General features: G+C 43.9%; 3 protein-coding genes across 7 annotated transcripts in view; 1 reads left to right on the top strand and 2 right to left on the bottom strand.

Annotated features, from left to right (window-relative positions):
- The window catches only part of BPHL (biphenyl hydrolase like), a 36775-nt gene extending 32794 nt beyond the window's left edge, over positions 1-3981 (bottom strand). The window contains exon 1 of one of the 2 annotated variants that reach the window (XM_038584035.1): positions 3780-3981. In XM_038584035.1, the coding sequence (XP_038439963.1) occupies positions 3780-3904 (125 nt within the window). In that variant the 5' untranslated portion in view covers positions 3905-3981. Of the gene's footprint in view, positions 1-2141; positions 3634-3779 lie in introns of those variants that run through there. The other variant, XM_038584036.1, reaches the window with a different exon arrangement.
- Positions 3982-4138: 157 nt separating this feature from the next.
- Positions 4139-10964, top strand: LOC100687285 (60S ribosomal protein L39). 3 transcript variants are annotated; one of them, XM_038584038.1, is made up of 3 exons: positions 4524-4665; positions 8715-8811; positions 10500-10964. In XM_038584038.1, exon 3 carries the CDS (start codon positions 10599-10601, stop codon positions 10752-10754), a length of 156 nt encoding a protein of 51 aa, XP_038439966.1. In that variant the 5' UTR covers positions 4524-4665; positions 8715-8811; positions 10500-10598; the 3' UTR covers positions 10755-10964. The 3 variants fall into 3 exon arrangements, with proteins under 3 accessions (XP_038439965.1, XP_038439966.1, XP_038439967.1); XM_038584039.1 differs by lacking the exon at positions 4524-4665 and adding an exon at positions 4979-4997; XM_038584037.1 differs by lacking the exon at positions 8715-8811 and having other exon boundaries at positions 4139-4665.
- The window catches only part of RIPK1 (receptor interacting serine/threonine kinase 1), a 25502-nt gene continuing 12179 nt past the window's right edge, over positions 7823-21145 (bottom strand). For both annotated transcript variants that reach the window (XM_038584031.1, XM_038584032.1), the window contains 5 exons: positions 18799-18875; positions 15304-15400; positions 13862-14428; positions 12501-12644; positions 7823-9909 (listed from right to left, as the gene is read on the bottom strand). In XM_038584031.1, coding sequence (XP_038439959.1) covers positions 9623-9909; positions 12501-12644; positions 13862-14428; positions 15304-15400; positions 18799-18875 — 1172 coding nt within the window. In that variant the 3' untranslated portion in view covers positions 7823-9622. The remainder of the gene's footprint in view (positions 9910-12500; positions 12645-13861; positions 14429-15303; positions 15401-18798; positions 18876-21145) is intronic.

Genomic DNA, 21145 nt, shown 5'->3' with positions numbered 1-21145 from the left:
CTAGAGAAATCATGAGGGGCAATAATAAAGCCCCTGAGCAAGGGTGGTGTCATACTGACACTACCAAGTTACTTATCTACGTCCTATTCTTCAGTCATTCATACTGGTAAGGGGACTCTGGGATCCAGATAAAAGCAAATAATACTCTAGTAATAAAGATTCTTTTCTGCAAACATTTATTGATGCATTTAATTTTGCCCACAACCTGGTAGGAGAAAAGACAAAGAGACAAGAGATTCGCTCTGCAAACCGGGCGGGGGGGCAGGTTATGGCTGAGGCCAGGAGCACAAGGGGGCATGGCTAGAAGTGGTTACTAGCAGTTCTCATGTTCACCATGCAGGAATGAGGCCACGCCATAACTAGAGATGACCAGCATTTACTCGGCTCATGCTAGTAATAATGTACCTTTATTACCTCGTGCCCTGAAGATTTCTGAGGGGCTCCCTTTCTTGCAGCATTCAAGGGACACGCCTGCAAGAATCATCTTGTGCAGCAAGGAGATTATGTACAAGAGGAACTCCACTCCCACAGCATCTTTCTCAATGTCTAACACTGGGTTTTTGTGGTTGGGTGTTGCTGACTCTGTCTGCCACCCTTCAGGGAGCAAAGGCATGGCCTTACATGGAGATGAATGAAAAAGTAGCATTTGGACTGAACTTCCAAAGAGGAATAAAATTTTGAAGAAAAATAATGTGGTGGGGAGGGTGTTTCTAGAAGGAAAAATAGCATGCATGATCAAAGGCCAGGGAGCAAGGGACATATGTGGGGACAAGCCAGTGTTTGTCCTGGCAGGAGTATGGGGCAGAGGGTGGCAAAGGTTGCCAGACAAATGCCAGGAAGGGAGGAGGGGTTTGCAGCTAGGCTAAGGGGAAAGAAAATGTCCCTGGTGCCTTGTCATCAACATCCTCTGTGTCACCACACCAGAGGTACCTGCTGCTGTCACATCGGCCTCCCACCTGGGGTAAATGGAGGTGGGAGACCGAAAATCTTTTACCAATCTCCAGGTTGGGGAAAAAGGACAGACAAGTACTTATGAACAAAAGTAAATCAAAACAAATCAAACACATGAAAAAATTTTTATTAAGAAAAAGTCATTGAATGATTTATTTTCACATTAGCAGAAGATCACAAAAATGAGTAATTTTTTCTCCAGCTTAGCAAGCGGCTCTTAGACACTAGTTCAGGCCTCATTTTGTTTGTCTGTTGAAAAGAAAATCAGGCTGCAGAGAGACCAGGATTTCAGTAGCCCTGAAACATGCATATTACTTGAACCCCAATCAAGATGCCAGATTTCCCAACCTCTCACACAGGAAAAGAGAGAAATCTTCAGGTAATTTAAAGACCAAAAATGACTCTTTCCTTTGGGATGTCAATCTGTCTTTACTGCCACTTTCTCCCTGCTTATAATCACTTTACTTCTCTAACTCACATGTTCTTAAAGCAGGTGTGCTCGTCAGAATCACCTGTGGAGAGTTAAACCTACATCTGCCTAGGACAATCCTCGGAGACTCAACGACTGGGGCAGTCGTTTTAAATAAATCTTAAAAAAAAAAAAAAAAATTCCAGATGCCTAGGCTGCAAAATCTCTGGAGTGGGACACAGACATCTGTATTTTTCCTGAGTTAATTTCTTTAGAAGGGGTAAAAAAAAAAAGTCCTTCCTCTCTATTAAGAAGGCATGCTCACCCAGAAGGCCTGTGCCTTACTTCCAGTCCCTCTTTTGCTGGGAAGCCGGATAGGGAAGTTAGTGAAAGGAAAGGATGTCATAAGCAATACAAGGACAATAACGTCCTGATTGAACTGTTTGTTCCCTTCAAGGAAGGGAAGTTTCCCTCCCCTGTGGCAGAAGGCAAGAATCTAACAGCTTGGGAAAATAAACTATCGTTTAGTTTTATTATAAGCTAAATAATGAATAATATATTCTTTAATTTTTTATTTATTTATGATAGTCACAGAGAGAGAGAGAGAGAGAGAGAGAGAGGCAGAGACATAGGCAGAGGGAGAAGCAGGCTCCATGCACCGGGAGTCCGACGTGGGATTTGATCCCGAGTCTCCAGGATCGTGCCCTGGGCCAAAGGCAGGCGCTAAACCGCTGCACCACCCAGAGATCCCAATAATGAATAACATTAAGAGCTTACTTACCTCATTTGTTTTGCTACTTATGGTCTCAAATCTGCAGAACAATTCTACAAGGCTCTAGATTCAAAGAGGTTCAATAACCTGGTTCCCCTTTGTACAGCTTCCTGGAAGCCACGCTGTTATCGAGGCTGAACAAAGTCTCTCCAATGGGGCTCTGGCCCTGGGGCCCTCCCTCACCCTGACGGCCAGACAGGAAGAAGGTGGAAGCAGGTGCCAGGGCAAGAAGGAAGGGTCTCTCTGATTCTCAAGCACAGCACCCCGAGGTTGAACTCAGAAAACGTTTTTCTTCTGGGAGGTTGTTAGGTTCTATAAATTATTAATACTGTAACTGTACTCAACATACAACTGCAGGCAGAAAAGGCTTTTAATTATTATTTATTTATTTTTACCTGGTCCTGGAACAAACCAGTTTACAGATTACGAAATAAGAGTCAAGAGTTCCAAACCGCAGACTTAACCAAAGCTTATGGAACACAACTCATAAAGTGTGGTTTGGGTCCTGAGGCTCCGAAACAAACGTTTTTAGGGAGTGCTTTTTCCTACTTACGCTGGGCTGCAGCCTCATTTCAGGATCAACCAGCAGCACCGCTGGTTTTCTCTGATATTACATATAATATCAACTTGCAACTGCATTTATAAGACGGCAGTTTCAAAATCCAGGGGAACCGGTTTTTCAGAGATATTTCAGGAAGAATGATTTACACTAAATGGACAGAGCCTTCCTGCAACCATTAAATAACTTATCTTAGACTTGCGTACTGGTACATAGTAACCTTATTTCAATCTCTTTCTGCAAACAGGAAACTGGAAAAACTGTCATTTTTCAATGTTGCTTTACACAGCCGTGAACAATGATGCATTTTTTCCCCCACCATCTGCCTTAAACGATCCCTGAAAACTTAGAAGCTCTAAAATAATAAAGAACTTCGACATGAAAACTCAAGACCTGATCAGTCACAACATAAAGCTGAGTAGATTTCCCCTCCTCTTTCGCAATTACATTTTCAAACGAGAAATTTCAAACGAGATGTCTCAAATGAGAACTTCAGGTTCTCCCCAGGTAGCACTGGACTTTTGCTGGTGATAAATGCAACCGATCCGTCAACGGGCTAGCTGCATTCGCCGCCCAGGTAGGTCCGCGTGGCCCGGCACAGGTGTGCGCGGATGCGCAGGCTTCGCGCCGCCCGCACCGCGTTTTCCGCTGGATTTCTCTCTCTCCAGACCCAGGGGCGCCCGCATTTCGGGCAGCGGGTCCCAGGCTACTCTAGTCGTCTTATCTCAAAGTGGACGTGGCGGTGGGGGATGGGGGGCCTGAAAAGGCAGACTCTTGTCTCCTCCAGCTGCAGCGAACCGGAGTCAGGCCAAGGGCCTGGAGGTTCCCCGGCTTCTGCAGGGGGCTCTTTGGAGCATCAAAGTCCAAAACCAGCAGGAAAGGAGAGGGCGGTGCACGTCCGCGAGCCTGGCGCCCCGCAGGTGCGGAGGGTCCCCCCCCCCAGCCCCCGGGGGTCGAGTCAGACCCGGAGCCGGCTCCTGCGCCCAGGTCACGGCCCCCGGGCCACGCCCCCCCCCCCCCCCGGCCCCCGCGCCCCTCTCGACGCGCACCTGGCCGCGCGGGCTCCCGGGGGCGGGGCGCACCATTACCCGAATGCGGCCGCCGGCCCGGCACGCGGCACCCGGCTCCCGGCCTTCAGCGCCGACAGGATCATCCGCAGCTGCCGCGACGCCCGGCGGTCCAGCACCGCAGCCATCGGCCTCGGCGTGTGCATGCGCCGCGCTCCAAGGAGCGCCCCGGGAGAACACACCTGCGCCCCGCCCCACACCGCGCTCCGGGCCCGCTAGGAGGAGGCGCTAGCAACACGCAGGCGCGGAGAACCCGCTCCGCCGGGCGGCGGGGAACACGCATGCGCCGAGGGCCCGCTCCGGGGGCGTCTGGGGAACGCGCATGCGCCGCGGACCCGCTTCGCCGGACAGCCGAAGAACACGCATGCGCCGCGGACCCGCTCCGCCGGACGGCCGGAGAACCTGCATGCGCTGAGGACGAGCTCCGCCGGGCGGCCGGGAATACGCAGGCGCGAAGAACCCGCTCCGCCGGGCGTCTGGGGAACACGCATGCGCCACGACTCCCTCCGCCGGACGTCCGGAGAACCTGCATGTGCTGAGGACCCGCTCCGCCGGGCGGCCGGGAATACGCAGGCGCGAAGAACCCGCTCCGCCGGGCGTCTGGGGAACACGCATGCGCCACGACTCCCTCCGCCGGGCGTCTGGGGAACACGCATGCGCCACGACTCCCGCTGCCGGACGGCCGGGGAACACGCATGCGCCTTGACTCTCTCCGCCGGGCGGCCGGGGAACACGCATGCGCCACGACTCGCTCCGCCAGGCGGCCGGGGAACACGCACGCGCCAGGACCCGCTCCGCCGCCGGCCGGAGTAACGTGTCCCGTCGGGCCTGGTCGGCGGGGCCGGTCGGCCGCACTGCCCGCCGCGCTGTCTCTGACCCTCGGCGGGAGCGGAGCTCGGGTCCCACGGTACTGCCCGCACGTCGTCGTCCCGCGGGGCGGCCCTGGCGCTCGAGGAGCACGTCAGTGTGCGGGCCCGCCCTTCGCCGCGCCACCCGCGCTTCGCGGCCTCCCGGGGGCGTCGGCGGCGGGGCGGGGCGGGGCCGCGGGGGGTAGAGGCCTCGGGCCGGACGCCCGTGGTGGGGGGAGGCTTCTGCGCAGGGTGCACGGCGCGTCCCGTAGCCAGGTTGGGGCTGCGACGCGCAGGACGGAGGCTGAGGCCAAGTGAGCACGAGCCGTGCGGGGCAGGTGCCGCGTCCGGTGCGAGGCGCCCGGGAAGGCACGTGGAACGGGTGGAACAGGTGCACCGGGGGCCGCGAGGGCGGGGCGGGGCGGGCGGCGCCCGGTGGGCCCGAGCTTCCGAGCTTCCGTTACGGAGGCGGACGCGGTGCGCGATGCGGGGCCGCTGGATGCCAGCGAACTAAGCCTTGTTTGTGTTGTATCAGAAGACGGGTTTTGAAGGTTTTATGTATTCGCTCATCAGAGGCGCAGGCAGAGGGACCAGCAGCTCCCCGCGGGGGCCTGACGCGGGACTCGATTCCAGGACCCCCGGGTCACGCCCCGGGCCAAGGCAGATGCTCCACCGCTGAGCCCCACCCCCCACCCCCGCCCCGGCCCTCGGGCGTCTCCGAATCTCAGCTTATTTAGATCATAGAATTCAAGCTTTTTAAAGGTTATAAGCGTTACCTGCACTGGACACTTCAGTGGAGGAAAAAACAAAAAACACTCCTGTAATTCTGGCCACCACTCTGCCTTGACTGCAAAGAACTGGCAGGTCCATGGCCACCGTTTAGCCCCGGCTAGAATTATTCAGGATGGCAACAGCTTCCTTGCATATTGCATTGTTTCTCCTCCTTGAATCCCCCCCCCCTTTTTTAAAGATTTTATTTATTTATTCACGAGACACACAGAGCGGCAGAGAAGCAGGCTCCATGCACGGAGCCCGACGCGGGACTCGATCCCAGATCTCCAGGATCAGGCCCTGGGCTGAAGGCAGCGCTAACCGCTGAGCCACCCGGCTGCCCGAATCCCTCCTGTTGTAATGGTCTTATATACATAATACTTTTCAGTGTTAACAGCCATGGAAAGTTCTGATACCTGTAGTGTTCTCACTGGCCATTTGAGTTTTTTTTTTTTTAACTAAGACTGGCCTAAAAATGGATTATGCAAAAATATTCCTTCAACATGAATGTGTCACATCAATTTTCCCCGCATAGAAGGAAAGAGAAATACATTTCAGCTGACTACTGTCATCTGACTTTCAGAAACCTTTGGTAGATCAACATTTCCTTTTTTTTTTTTTTTCCCTGAGCCGCTGTTTTGGGATTTCTTGTCGGAGATCACGAAAGTAAAAATAATTGTACAATTTTAACATGTTAAACCGTAGCACTTGTGGGGCTCTAGGTGATTGGTGTCACAATGTATTAAATGCACACTTGAGAACTAGTCCTTACTGTGTAACACTGTTGCACAGCTTTAAAAATAACTTTGTGCCAGGCACCTTATGGTGCATTATTTTGATCCTCGGGTCAGCCTTACTGCCTATTTATAGAAGAGAGAATGGAGGCTAAGAGAGGTTAGGAAGCAGGCTCTTGGTACACAGCAAAAGAGGAGCCGAGGGGAAGTTAAGCCTACTTGATTTCGCAACCTGTACTTGGGTTGTTACGGAATTCACTGGAATAGCGTTAGGCCTTCAAGAATTTCTTTGTAATCAGATCCTTCTAAAATCTTGGCCACATAGACACCTAGTGTCCTGCTTTGTAAATTTTATTTATTCATAGACACACAGAGAGGCAGGGACACAGGCAGAGGGAGAAGCAGGCTCCATGCAGGGAGCCCGACGTGGGAATGGATCCCAGGACCCCAGGATCAGGCACTGAACTGAATGAACGCACCGCTAAACTGCTGAGCCATCCAGGCTACCCTCTGCTTTGTTTTTTTGGTTTGGTTTGGTTTTCTTGACCTCAGTCCTTTGCAGTGAAATTGCACAGTAACCCTGCTGATTGCAATGAGTAAAAATCATCAGTCTTTCACTTCTTAGTTCTATAACAGTAACACCTGATGAGTTAAATTTAAAATTTAAACCACGATGTTGTATTACATTGTTTTGGCAGTTAGAAATTTTTATCCTACAACAGATGTGACTAAAAGAATTGATCTTGTTGACATGGTTACCCTCTTATAGAAAGAAATCAAAAGTATCATCTATCAGTGTACGTTCTGGCAAGGGAGCTTTCACCATAAAATCAGGTTGAGCTTTTTTCCATTGTTAGGTCACAGCCTGTTTCTGATGCAAAACGTTTTTATCTGCAATTGTTAAGTCGTCTGTCTTAGGAAACACCAAGTTTTATTATAAAAAGAAAGCCTTTATAAAAAACATACCTTAAAATGTACATCAAAATACTACTTAACATTTTCAGGGCAGCGCGGGTGGCTCAGCGGTTTAGCCCCCTCCTTCAGCCTAGGGCATGATCCTGGAGACCCGGGATCGAGTCCCACGTCCGCCTCCCTGCATGGAGCCTGCTTCTCCCTCTGCCTGTGTCTCTGCCTCTCTGTGTCTCTCATAAATAAAATCTTAAAAAAAATTTTTTTCGGAGAAAGAACAAACTATTTTTGAAGATCTAACTTCATACGATGGACCCCAAACAAATATTGTAACCACAGCAACAAGTGGAAAATGCTGATTTCACAAGGCTGTGAGGGTTGGAAGTGGGTGTTCTTTACCAGAAGAAACCTTACGGTCTGAGTATCTTTTTTGGAACCAAATATGGATAATCATCTTTCTCATTATAGTCTGTGTCCTCTCACTTAATTTTCTGCCCAATTGATTCTCTTGTATTGAAACTCTTCAGATACAAATTTGACTCTTTTCAGCCCAGTTTTTAGAGAATAGGGGCTGAAGGAAAGACTTTGGAACCATGTCTAAGGACAGATGGGCTGCAGGCTCTCAAGCAGCGTGTTTTCATCCTGAGAGCCAGAAAGCTGTCCAGAAACTTCTCTTTTTACCATCAGCTTCCTCTTGCCTGCTAAAGGCAGGAGGGTGAAAAGGGCAGTACATATAGGAAATGCCAACCTCAGTGAAGAAGCCCAAACGGTCTCATTTATATAAACACATCATTTCAATTGCTTATATTTGAGGTACAAAGTTTTATTTTGAAAAGTCCATTAAAAATACCTTTCATTTTTGGCTTTAACATTGATCAATTTCTTTGGAATTAGAAAATTTAAACACTGTTAGGAAAGAGGTACAAGGGGTACGTTTAGAAAAGCAATCATCCATCCATTCCTCTCTAGCAAAGCCTGGGACTCTTTCCCCATCCAACTTTTCTTCTGGTCTGTGTAGTCTAATGCTATGTTATATGGAAACTAAGTGGACCTGGATATGTGTGTGGATAAGAGACTGGGGTTCATTCCTTCGTAGCAGTGCTCTTCTCGACTGGGGCAGCTCTGTCCTTCCAGGGAACATCTGGCAATGTCTCCAAACATTTCGGCTTGTCACAGCTGGGGAGCAGGAAGAGGGAAGAAGGGGATGCCACCATTGGCATCTAGTAGTTAGAGGATGCTTTCACATGGCCAGATCTTACCCTGCACGGGACAGCCCCCACAATAAAGAATAACCTGGCCCAAGATGCCAGTAGGTACAGAAGTTGAGAAATTGTTTTCCAGTCCCAACACTTCAGGTGTGTGTGTATATCAGCTGTGGCTAGGGGATTTTAGAATCGGAACCGCAATATTGTTCTCAGCCCACCAGACCCTAGAATCTGTTCTGATATCCAGAGTCACCAGACTGCATCCTGCACTCCCTCCCTCCTGGACAGGCTGAGCACAATGACACGCTCTCGGGTTAGCCGAGCGCAGGCAGTGATAACTGGATGGCCTGCCCGCCTCAGTCTTCTAGTCTTCAGGTTCCTTTCACACATTCAAGTTTCAGGTGGGCTTTGAGAGGTCGAGTGTTAGAAGCACAATTATCAACCTTTGAAGCGTTCTTTTTTTTTTTTTTTTTTTTTTTTACGTTATAGCTCACAGAAAAAAAACGAAAATACTTCTACAGTATCCTGGGGTAACCTGAGGAAGCTGCTCAGTAGTGACCAGTCCTGAGGCTCCAGTCACAGCCAGGTGTGAAGAGATCAAAATTCCCTGCATCCATGCTCCCTCTGCAGGGCACAGAGGTTGGGAAAGTACATAAAGTATCAGAATGCTAGGAAAAAACTTAAAAACTTCATCAAGAATTTCTGTCATCACCACAGTTAGTAACAATTCCTTGTAACAACCGCCTGGAAAATTCTAGTATTTTTGTTCTCTATTTTTTTTTTCCATCTTAGTATTCCTTAAAATTCCTCCAGTTAGTTAATTTTTTTGGAGTGGAGACTGCATGTAATTTTTGAAGCCTGTAGTGACTGACACAACATTTGATACTGAAGTTAACAGACATTATAGTTTCAGAGCAAACCATGGTTAGAATACAAAACAAAAAACAAAAAAAAAAAACCCTATTTGAAGAGAACTTAAAATTTCACTGTACTCGTGAAGAGAGCGTAAAATAAGAAAGTTGACTTAGTTTATGTCCTCTGAATTTTTTTCTTACTCTAGCAAAACTCCAGTAAGTTAAATGAATGGCATCAGTGAACGCTGAGGAACGAACTGAAAGAAAATGATCTTCCTCAAATATCTCTCTCCCCTTCAAAACCCAGTTAGGCTTCTTTTTGGACTTGGCCTCAGACATTAATAGGTCTTCCTGGTTAGTAGGCGGTTTGCTGTAGGCTTCTTTCCCATTCTCCACCTACGGAATGCAGGAGATTTTTATGCAGACCCAGAACCTGTATTAGTGAGGGAAGAATTCTGAAGGATCAGAGGCAGCGCGCTTTCAGTGGGTGACTTACTCACTACGCGAGGAGAATACCCCATGCTGCCCAAGCCCCTTCTCGAGTTAGTTCTGGCTGATGTGTATCAAATAGTTCAAAAGGTCTATTCTTGAGCACTGGTAGAGCGCATAGGCCAGCTTTCCAACCGTGGCCCCTTTATTGCCTTCCCTCATCAGCCACTTTTGGAGCATCTGGTAAACCTTTTCTTTGAGTCCATCTCGCTCATAGTCGTGGTCAATTTCATCAATCTGAGGTTCAGTGAAGCCCAGTTTGCGGGCACAGTTTTTCCATTGCTTTCCCAGATTTTCCCTGACTGGGTCCAGATGTTTATCAGTCAGACTAGTGACATTATCTGCCAAACAGAAAAGATAAGAAGGCATCAAACTATAACTCATTTGAACATTCTAGTTTTAAAAACCTGTAGAGACAGTATCAGGAGACGGTAAAACAACAACAACAACAAAAAAAACTTCATTACATAGTTGTGGACTCATTCCTTAGGGGATCCTTTACATGTCTGGAAGCCCATGTGCAGTGTGTATATGAATACAGCAGAGAACCTCTACCTCCTAGCAGATGCATCTCTGAGCCACAGCTGGTGGCTTTGGGAATACAAGCTCTGCTTGGCTTCTAGGCTGTCCTCTATGACCTTAGCCAATGGCCCTGGTTAATTTCAGACCTTCCTGATACAAAGAGGGAAAATACTATTTTTGTTCCTTTTGGCATCATCTACATACCTGGCCAGAATCAGGGTCATTCAACTCCTCATCCCCTGCACCCAATGGTCTACTTTCCTCTTACTTAGGGAAACTGAGGCCATCAAGTGTGAACTCCTGCAATTATAATGCCTTCCCTTGTCTTTTAAAGAATGAGGTATCTACTTTTCCAGGTCTATTTTGGGACTCAACTCTCCTCTAAGTGCCGTCTTCTCTTCTCTTACAGCCACAGCCTCCCTTTCTAACTGGTTCCTTCCTCTCTGGCCTTCATAAAAATAACAAAAGGAGCCGCTATCCTGGTTGCGTGTGGTTGACTGTTACCGCCATGTCTTCTCACAAGACTTTCAGAATCAAGCGATTCCTGGCCAAGAAACAAAAGCAGAATCGTCCCATTCCCCAGTGGATTCGGATGAAAACTGGTAATAAAATCAGGTACAACTCCAAGAGGAGGCACTGGAGAAGAACCAAGCTGGGTCTATGAGGAAGCATCCATCGCACATCATGAAATAGCAAATATAATTGGCACACATATTTAAGCTGCATGGAGATCACATGTTCCTATCCTGTCAATATGGAAACACCCTTCCTACCTGGCCAATAGACATGTCTTATTAAGGAAACGTTCTTGTCTGTTCCTATGCCTCTATACCAGTAGGCTGGTTCAGTAATAAATGCGACACCTTTCAGCTGAGCTGCTGTTGTGTTCTGATTTGTGAAGTACTGAAATCCCCCTCCTGTCAGATCTCACATAGCACTGTCTGATAGAACTTTCTGCAGTGATAGAAATGGCCCTTGACATCCAAGTATTTAAAGTACGGCTAGGGGACGCCTGTGTGGCTCTGCTAAGCATCTGCCTTTGGCTCTGGTCTTGACGGGGAGACTGCATGTCTGCCCCTCCCCCTGCTCAGGTGCTCTCTCTCAAATAAAATCTTTTTTTTTTTTCCTAAAGATTTTATTTATTCATGAGAGAGACAGAAAGAGAGGCAGAGACACAGGCAGAGGGAGAAGCAGGCCCCATGCAGGGAGTCCGACGTGAGACTCGATCCCGATACTCCAGGATCACACCCTGGGCTGAAGGCAGGCGCTAAACCGCTGAGCCACCCAGGGATTCCCAAATAAAATCTTTTTTAAAAAAAATAACAAAAGTAAACTAAAGTATAAAACTACCATCACCACCACACACATTTTCCTTGATCTTCAACCTACCTCAATAAGCTGAATATAAGGAAAAAGACATCTCATTTCTGCCCCCCCCCTCAACTCCCATCCTCTCCTTAGCTCCCCACAATGCAGCTTCTGTTATCACCAAAGGACATCAGCAGTCCAAAAACCTTCCAAGATATTAGCCTAGTTTTGTGAGTTCCTCTGGGAGAGGGACCCTGGGTTTCATCAGATCCTCCAAGGTACTTTTGTCACCCCAAAAGTTAGGAACCTCCTCTCTAAGAATGTTAAAGACTATTTTTCAAATGGATTAGGCCAGGGATTGGCAAACTATGGCCTGTGGGTCAAATCTGGCCTGCTGCCTCGTTTTGTTAAGTGAAGTTTTATTGGAACACAGCCATGTCCATTCATGTACATCTTGTCTGTGGCTGCTATTGCACTACAATGTCAGGTAGTTGCAACAGAGATCTCAGGGCCAGTGAAGCCTAAAATAATTTCTATCTGGCCCTTGATAGAAACATTTTGCCAATCCTAGAGTTAAACATAAAGCTGGGCTCTTAAATCCCATTGATTTGGCCTCATGACTATGATTCCCAGGTTGTGTTTTGGGATTAATGTTTTGAGCCTGCACAGTTAAAAGCCCATAAGAGAAAGCTCTCTTGTTTTTATTACAGGGGTGCTGTTGAGGGCATAGTCTTCTATTTTTTCAGAATCACTTTTGATGAAGACCTGAGGGAGATACCTCTCCTAGGTCTGAATAGTGATATTGATGATATGTTCAGTACTTTCACAGATCTTAACTACATGCCAGGCAGTGTTCTACACTCTTTATACATATTGATGATAATTTTCACAACAAATCCATGAGTTAGATATTGTAATTATCCCCATATTAAGCATTAATAAATCACAACGGATTATATCGAAGTTACAGAGATATTTTACAGAGAAAACATGGGTCAACTGTCAGGGAGAATAAATCAGAGAAATTTCAGGATTCCACTATATCCCTCTAAGCAATAAAGTTCAAGGTTGCTAGAAAATGTGTCCTTAAAGGGCATCTTACCAAAGATATCTTGGTACTTATAAGCTGGCTCTTCTTTCACGTTCATGTCGAGCAGGGCTGAACTCATTCCACCAACCTCCATATAATTATGCTCTCCAACCTGAATGCCAGAACTGTTGTATATGGTACATTTTACAGACTCATCTGAATAGAGTGAAACACACAGGTAAGTAAATCTAGGTTGAAAGCAAGAGAAATAAATACAACATGGTAAAAGGACAGGGCTTTATTCTAGATATAGAAGTTAAATTATTTATCCTATGACAGTCTTTGAAATTTTCCTCTTCAAAATGTAGCTGAACTAACCTTACATCCACCAAAATGGCTACTATAAAAAAAAAAAAAAAAAAAGTAACAGTGTTGGCAAGGATGTGGATGAACTGAAACCAAGGTGTGCTGCTGGCGGTAATACAAAATGGTGTGATAAATGATATGGAGATCCCTCAAAAATTAAAAATAGACTTCCCTCAAAAATTAAAAATAGACTTACTCTAAGATGTAGCAATTCCATTTATGGGTATTTACTCAAAGGAACTGAAAGCAAGGCCCCAAACAGATATTTATATAGCCATGTTTACAGCAGCATTATCCACAACATCCAAAAGGTGGAAGTCACTCAGGGTCCACCAACAGATGAACAGATACACAAAATGTGTTATGTACGGACAATGGAATATTATTCAGCCTTAAAAAAAAGGAAGGAAATCCTGACACATGCTACAATATTGGCAAACCTTGAGGACATTGTGTTCAGTGAAATAAGCCAGTCACAAAAGGACAAAGACTGTATGATTCCACATATATCAAGTACCCTATAGCAGTCAAATTCATAGAGACAGAAAGAATGGTGGTTGCCAGGGGCTGGGGGTAGGGGAATGGGGAGTTAGTGTCTGATGAGTACAGAGTGTCAGTTTGGGAAGATGAAAAGAGTTCCAGAGATAAATGGTGGTGATGGTAGCCCAACACTATGGTTTCCTCACCAATGCAGTCTTTGGCCGATATAAGATAAGAATTAAAATATCCAAGACTTCTTTCTTACCTTCAGAAAACAGCAAGCAAGTAAAAGAACACAAACCCATCAGCGATTGGGTATAATGGGACCACTGTGATGCAGATTAAAGCAGAAGATACCCACTGGTTACAAGGACCTGTAACCCAACACCTGTGGGTAGCTGCAATGAATCCTACTCAAACCAAAGCCAAGTGCTCTGATGGAGACTAGTCCATGGCTGCAAACGGCATGTGGCAGCTGAAGACTATAAACAACTCACCCTTGTAACCTTAGAGTCTACATCAGAGCTAATAGCTGCTTTATTTTCAGAAACATTTAAAAAAGATTATAGCTAAAAAGAACTGTTTACCTCTTGATGGGAAGGAGCTGAATGGAATGGTGGGCGTGTTCCCCAGTAGGTTGGTCTCCGGCACTGGAGTTTTATTCACGCTTGGGATATGGCTTGGATTTGGCTGATACCAGACTCTTGAACCTGTTGTTCCCAGAGCCAGTGGTCTTGTTCTAAAATTGAATGGACTGTACAATTCATTGTTCCAGTACCTTACTGGGGGTTGGCTGGTTAGCCCCTTTGGCTGGTGTACTGCATTACCAGGACTGGTTGCAATAGAATAAGGAAGGCCTTTTACTCCTGGGTTCTGAATGTTTTCATAAGGTCTCTGCTGTGCAAAAGGGTCATGGGAGACCCTTCGTCTCCTTTCCTCCTCTCTATTATAAGCCACACTCTGTCTGAGTGGTTTCGTCTGCCTGTCCATGCGGCTGCCATAAAGATGGTAGTTGGCTTCCTCCTGGAGTTTACTCTGCAAGCTGAGCTGGTTCTCATCCTGCTGGTTCTCCAGGGAGGGAGCAAACCAGGACTCTTCCACGGGACCTATCCCCAGTCCCTGGGAACTGTGCAGCGAACTGGGCTGTTCTGGGGCTGAGGAGAAATGATCAACATTGGAAAGAGTTTCAGACAGCAACAAGAAATAAAATAAAACCTGGGCACTGCCACACATCTGTGTCTCAGAATAACATACTGCAACCTTTGCAAGCAAATAAAAAAAGCATTGACTTGATGGTCCTCTTCCTACAAATATGTAAGTAATTTGTGGAAGCCCCTGCAGGGTGGTGAGAGAGCACTAGAGAAATGTTAACAGGCAATGGCAACATGAGTGTCACAGGAATGACCAAGGGAGAAAGGGACTGGTCTTTAGTAGAGAAGGTGGCTGTGTCCTTGGTGTGGTGCAGGGCTGGAAAATAAGACCCGGAGCAGCTTGGTGCTAAGCACTCTCCATGGATTCTTTTATTCTCTAAAAGCCCTGTAAGAATAGGAGCAATTATATTATGATTTGAGGGATGAGGTTTACAAGAGGTTAATTTGCCCTAGAACAGATAGCTAGTAAGTGGCTTCAATATCCTATACTCTGTTTTTCCTTTTGTGAAAATGAAAAAAGTATCCCTCCTTGAATCCAAGACCAACCTCTCTGCTAATTCTCTGGATATCATCCCTGACCTCAAGGACCTTGCTTCCACATATGTCCCCTCTTTATCCTGAGCCCTTACACTCTCCCTATCAGATATATGTTAGGCCTCTTATGTTCAGGATGTTTTATGATTTTAGTGAACACCCTGTTACTTACTATTTCAAATATATGTTATCTTCATTCTAAATATATTATAGATTCCTTTAAGGCAAGAGTTAAATTTTATAGCTTCTTCTGTTTCTTATATGTTCATGAAGAGTATTTTTGAGAACAGAGTGCATGCACGAACAAACAAGTGAATACGTTATTTTCAATCATAGTATGTTACCTGAATTTGACCTGCTTGGAGGTGTTGCTACACAGTCAATCTGGAGAGACTGCATTCTCTTCACAACTGAATTTTGGGCTGGGTCTGGATACTCTTTCTATAATTGACAGCATAAATGTACACTTTAGTAAACAGTAGAAAATAGTTCCAAAAAATTATTATAGAAAAATGAAATCTTTTCAAAAGGTAGAGATTTCATATAGCTCTTACAAGGAATAAATCTTTTTTCCCCAAATAGCCAAAACAATCCTGAAAAAGAAGAATAAATTTGGAGGGTTCACACTTCTTGATTTCAAAACTCACTACAAGATTACAGTAATCAAAACAGTGTGGTATTGCTCTAAGGACAGGCATAGACCAATGAAAGGTAGAGAATCCAGAAATAAACCCTTATATGGTGAACTGATTTTCAACAAGGGTGCCAAACCATGCAATGGGGGAACACTGGATACAAACCTAAAAGAATGAAGTTGGACCCTTACTTTTATTATATACAAAAATTAACTCACATGGACCCAAACACTGAAGCTGAAGTGCTCAAACCATATAAACATCAGAAGAAAACATAGGGGGAAAGATTCACGACATTCAATTTGATAGTAATTTCTTAGACATGACACCAATAACACAGGTAACAAAATAAAAATAAATAAATTGGAGTACATCTAAATTAAAGCCTCTGTGCATCAAAGGACGCTATTAAGAGAGTGAAAAGATAACCCAGAGAATAGGAAAAAAATACTGGCAAATCATATCTCTGATAAGAGATGACTATCCAGATTATATAAAGAATTTGCATAATTCAACGATAAGGCACAAACAACTCAATTCAAAAATGGCCAAAGGGCCATTTCTCTAAAGAAAATATACAAATGGTACATGAAAAAGTGCTCAACATCATTGGGAAAATATCCTTCAAAACCACCATGAGTTATACATTACTTCACACGACTTCACACTCTAGATGGCTATCATTTAAAAAACAAAACAAACAAAACCCTGAGAATGAAAAATGCTGGTGAGAATGTAGAGAAATTGGAACCCAGAAATGTAAAATGGTAGGACCCTTATGGAAAACAATTTGATGGTTCCTCAAAATTTAACATAGTATCATCATACAATGTAGCAATTACACTCGTGTATATACCCAAAAGAATTGAAAGGAGGAGCTCAAAAAAAATTGTACATCAATGTTCACAGATAAAAGGTGGAAACAACTCAGTATCCATCACAGTTGAATTAATAATCAAACTGTGATATACACAGAAAATGGAGAATTACTCAGCCTTAAAAAGGAACGAAGCTCTTAAAACATGTTAACATGGATGAACCTATAAAACATTATGCTGAGTGAAATATGGCAGACACAAAAAAATGAATATTGTTTGATCCCCACGTCTGCAAGGTACCTAAAGAGGCAAATTCATAGAAAGTGGAATTACACGTTACCAGGAACTGGGAAGAGGAATGGGGAACAGTTGTTTAATGGGCACAGAGTTTCTGTTTGGAATATTTAAAAATGGAAATGGACACTAAGTGATGTTTGTACAGCACTGTGAGTGTACTTAATGCTACTGAATTCTACACTGAAAGATGGGTAAGATGGTGGGGCAGCTGAGGGGTGCAGTTGCTTAAGCATAAGACTCCTGGTATTGGCTCAGGTCGTGATCTCTGGGTCATGAGATGGAGCCCAGTGTCAGGCTCTGCAGTCAGCCTGGAGTCGGCTTAAGACTCTCTCTCTCTCTCCCCCTTTCCCCCCTTCCCCCATGCACATATGCATGTACGCTCTCTCTCTAAAATAAATAAATCTTTTAAAAAAAAGAAAAGGTAAGATGGTAAATTTTATGTTATGTGTATTTTACCAAAATAAAAAAAAAGGAAAAAGAAACTCTTTTTTGCTATAAAAGTGATACCACTCATTATTGAAAATATAGAAAATGTACAGAATTATATTTAAAACCTACACATTCTGCCTTCACTCCAAGGACAAAATTAACATTTTGGTATTTCCTTTAAGTTTTTTTCTTAGTCACATTTGCATTTTGTTTTAATATGTAGTGCTTTTGTTAGTCTTCAGTTCAAAATTTTTCTAAATTCCATTGTGATTCCTTTTTAATCCACAGGCTATTTAAAAATATATTTCTTTACTAACCACATGAGAGTTTTAAATTTTAAGATTAATTTCTAGCATAACTGAAATGTAATCAGAGAAAATTCTTAATATGATTATAATCCTTTTAAAATTGGTTGAGAACTGTTTTATTTCCCAGGACACAGTCAATTTTAAAGTATGTCTGTATGTGCTTGAAAAGCCTATTGTAGTTATTAAATGCAGTGTTTTCTATATTTCCATTCAGTCAAATGTTAATCATGTTCTTCAAATTTCCTATATCCTTACTGATTTTTTTTGTCTATTTGTTCTGTCAGTTAAAGAGAAATTTGTATATTAAAATCTCCAACTATGATTCTGAATTTGTCTTTTGCTCCTTTGAGTTTTATCAAGTTTGGTTTTGATATTGAGACCATGTTATTAAGGGCATGCACATATTTAAAGCTGTTATTATCTTCCTGGTGAGTTGAACTTTTTATAGTTATGATATATTTCTGATTATTGTGACTTATCCCTAGTGACTCTCTTTCCTGACGTTCTTTTGATGCCCAAGCATGGTTTCCATTGGATACCTTTCCTTTTATAGTATAGGTATCCCTCAGAAGTCTGGTAATTCTCGCCTCTCCGGTTTTTATCTTCATTTTGAAATCTCCATATGCCTGCCTGTTTTATTGACTGTAGTTCTTCCCCTCATGAATCTAGCAGCATGTTGCTGTACTTGTGCCAGCAGCTTGTTTCCTAAGTGTGTGTGTAGGGAAGGTCTTTGTTTGTCTTGGCTACTTGGCTGGTAATAACCTTTGATATACTTCTAGTCCCCAGACCAAATTCACTGTTTCAGGTTGAGGAAGATGCTGCTCCCATGTGTTGCACAGCACAAGGGACTCAGAGGGAGGAGCCAACTTTTGTAACTGGCACAAGCATGGTTCCCAAGTGACAGTCTTACACCAATGCCCCAGCTGACTATGCTGTTTCTTCTACAAATGGACATAGACTTGTTCCTCCAGTACTCCTTCAGCATTATGTTTTGGGTTAGCATTTTCTTTTTCTGTTATAGGTCTTAGGAAATAAAATTCTGTTGGCTTCCAAGAATTCCTCAAAATGACTGATCCTCCTATGGTACTTTCCGTTCTACTCCAGTGAGGTTGTGCTTTTGTTTCCACATTGCTATATATATAATTTCTCTCATTTCATTAGTTTTGATGGAGGAATGGGTCCAGTGTGCCAACTTGATGGTTATCTGTATAGAATTGCTAATTTTGTTTCATGTGGTTACCAAGCTAGCTTACCTCAAATCTTAGTAACAAATTATATTGCTTTGGTTTTCAAAACTGGTAATACATATGCTTTGATATGTTAATGTTTTGAGTACCTGCTATGTTACCTACTTTTAAACTTGTCACATCTTCTTCTACATTTTCTTCTAATTGATCTTCATAAAAAGGCCTAAATTTTTCTTCAATGCCTATGTAAAAAAAAATAGTACTTTAAATTTCTTAGGTATTTTCTAAACTAAAATTTAAATAACCAGTAATCTATTATTTTTTAATTACTTACCTTAATCTGTGGACAAAGCAGTAAAATAAAAATTTTAATGCCAAATCACTGACTTATATGAAGAGACTAATAAGACTAATAACTAAGTAGACAGACGAAGGGACAAGGCAACACTGGAAACCAAGAAATATTGCCTAATAGCATGTTTCTCCAACTGCAGCACAAAGCCCAATTTATTATGAATTAATCTCCAACTGAATAGGGATGGACAACTCCTTGTTTTGGTCTCTCTGGTATCAAAATGATTATAGGCTAGAACACTCAGAATAGGGATTTGATATAAAGAGTTCAAAGCTGCTAGCCTTAAAAGAAAAAGGCAACTTCCACTTTCAAGAAGATGGAGTAGACATACCTTTCCTTATTTCTCCCTCTAAGCACAAGAACCCCTATAAAATCACACATAAAACAAACATAAAAAGAGCATGAAAGGAGGAAAGACAAAGGCAGACAAACTAGGGACTCTGGGATCTGAGGAGACATGGCGATGAGTTCACTAGTATTTCTTTTTGCCTCTTAGATCCCAGACTTGCACTTAAGGAAGCTGGCAACCGAACAACAACAACAAAATCCTAACAAAAGCCTGCTTTTTCTAGCCAAAGGACTAAGCAAAGGGTAGCCTAGCAAGACAAAAGACTTTTAGTCAATAACCACTCTCCAGCCAAACATCACAGAAAACACTGTGGCTCCACCCCCAACCTTACCAGCAAAGGCCAAGTAGGGAGCTAAGATTTCCAACCTCATGAGACAGGAACAGGGTACTTCAACACCCCCAGCACGGTGATGTCAGAGAGGGCCAATAGGAAGTCCTTTCCTCCTCCTGGTCCATTCCTAAACATGTGGCCTCCATGTGGGTGCTAGGGGCATGGGAAGAACCACTGCTGTGCCTTCCTTCCTGCCAGATGGTAATGAGCCTCTCTACTCTGTGGTTTCAATGGACTATGAAGGTAGACTAGACTTGCACTCTTACTTTGCAATAATAAGGTGCTCCTACCCATTCCAACGGAGAAGTGTCAGAAGCCTAGTGGGAGTCAGAACTTTCGCCTCCATTGCAGTGTCCATGGACTTCACTGGAACTTCCACCCTGACCAGGACAAACAAGGAACGCCCCCCCCTTCTCAGGTGTCCTAGACTCCCCTCTACCTGTCATGAACAAGGTGGCAGCTACTCTTCCACTGCCAAATCCATGTCAAAAAAAGGCCAGCTAATGTAGAAGGATTGAAGAATACCCCAAAACTCCTAGCATTGTAAAAAAATGTGCAAGTTTCAAGAGAAAAATCACTCACCAGACTAAGAACTGGAAGATTTAAAACTGAAAGAAAAAAGATAATTGATACCAGAGATATTAGAACTAGCTGTTTAAAGATTTTTAAACAGCCATGATACAAATGCTTCAATAAGCAATTACAAACAAGCTTAGAACAAATGAGAAAACAGAAAGCCTCAACAAAGAAACATAAGATAAAAAAGAAAGTTCAATAAAATTTTTGAACTGAAAAATATAATAAACCAAAGTAGATGAGTTCAACAGCAGAATAAAGGAGACATAGGAAAGTCAGTAGACTTAAAGATAGAATGATAGAAATAACCCAATCTGATCAAGAGAGAGAAAATAAACAAAAAAAATGTGTAGAGGGCAGCCCAGGTGGCTCAGAGGTTTAGCGCCGCCTACAGCCCGGGGCATGATCCTGGAGACCCGGGATGGAGTCCCACATCGGGCTCCCTGCATGGAGCCTGCTTCTCCCTCTGCCTGTGTCTCTGCCCCTCCCCCCTCTCGATTAAATAAATAAAACCTTTAAAAAAAAAAAAAGAGTAGAGACTCAGGGACAAGTGAAACTATAACAAAAGATCTACTATTTCTGTTATCTCAGTCTCAGAGAGGAAAAAGAGAGCATGGATGAAAAAAGTACTCAAAGAGATAATGGCTGAAAGCTTCTCAAATGTGGCAAGGGACATACACCTACAGATTCAAAAATCAAAACAAAACTCAAATAGAATAAACCCAAATTCATACCAAGACAAATAATAAACCTCTGAAAGATAAAAAGTGAAAACAGCCAGAGAAAATGCCTTACCTATATGTTAAAAAAAAAAAAAAAGAATTTCTTAACTGAAACCATGGAGGCCAGAGTAAGTGGTACAGTATTTATTAAGTCTTGAAAGAAAAGAATTGTCAACCCA

Source organism: Canis lupus, chromosome 35, assembly GCF_011100685.1.
Source record: "Canis lupus familiaris isolate Mischka breed German Shepherd chromosome 35, alternate assembly UU_Cfam_GSD_1.0, whole genome shotgun sequence".
In the NCBI taxonomy this organism is placed as follows: Eukaryota; Metazoa; Chordata; class Mammalia; order Carnivora; family Canidae; genus Canis; species Canis lupus.
This window is presented reverse-complemented; position numbering and strand designations above follow the sequence as displayed.

Excerpts from the sequence above, each read along its gene's own strand:
- LOC100687285 (XM_038584037.1), top strand. The coding sequence starts at position 4,495 with ATGCGCCACGACTCGCTCCGCCAGGCGGCCGGGGAACACGCACGCGCC. Across the intron at positions 4,666-10,499 it reads AGCGGAGCTCGGGTCCCACG|CCACAGCCTCCCTTTCTAAC; the intron begins GTACTGCCCGCA and ends CTTCTCTTACAG.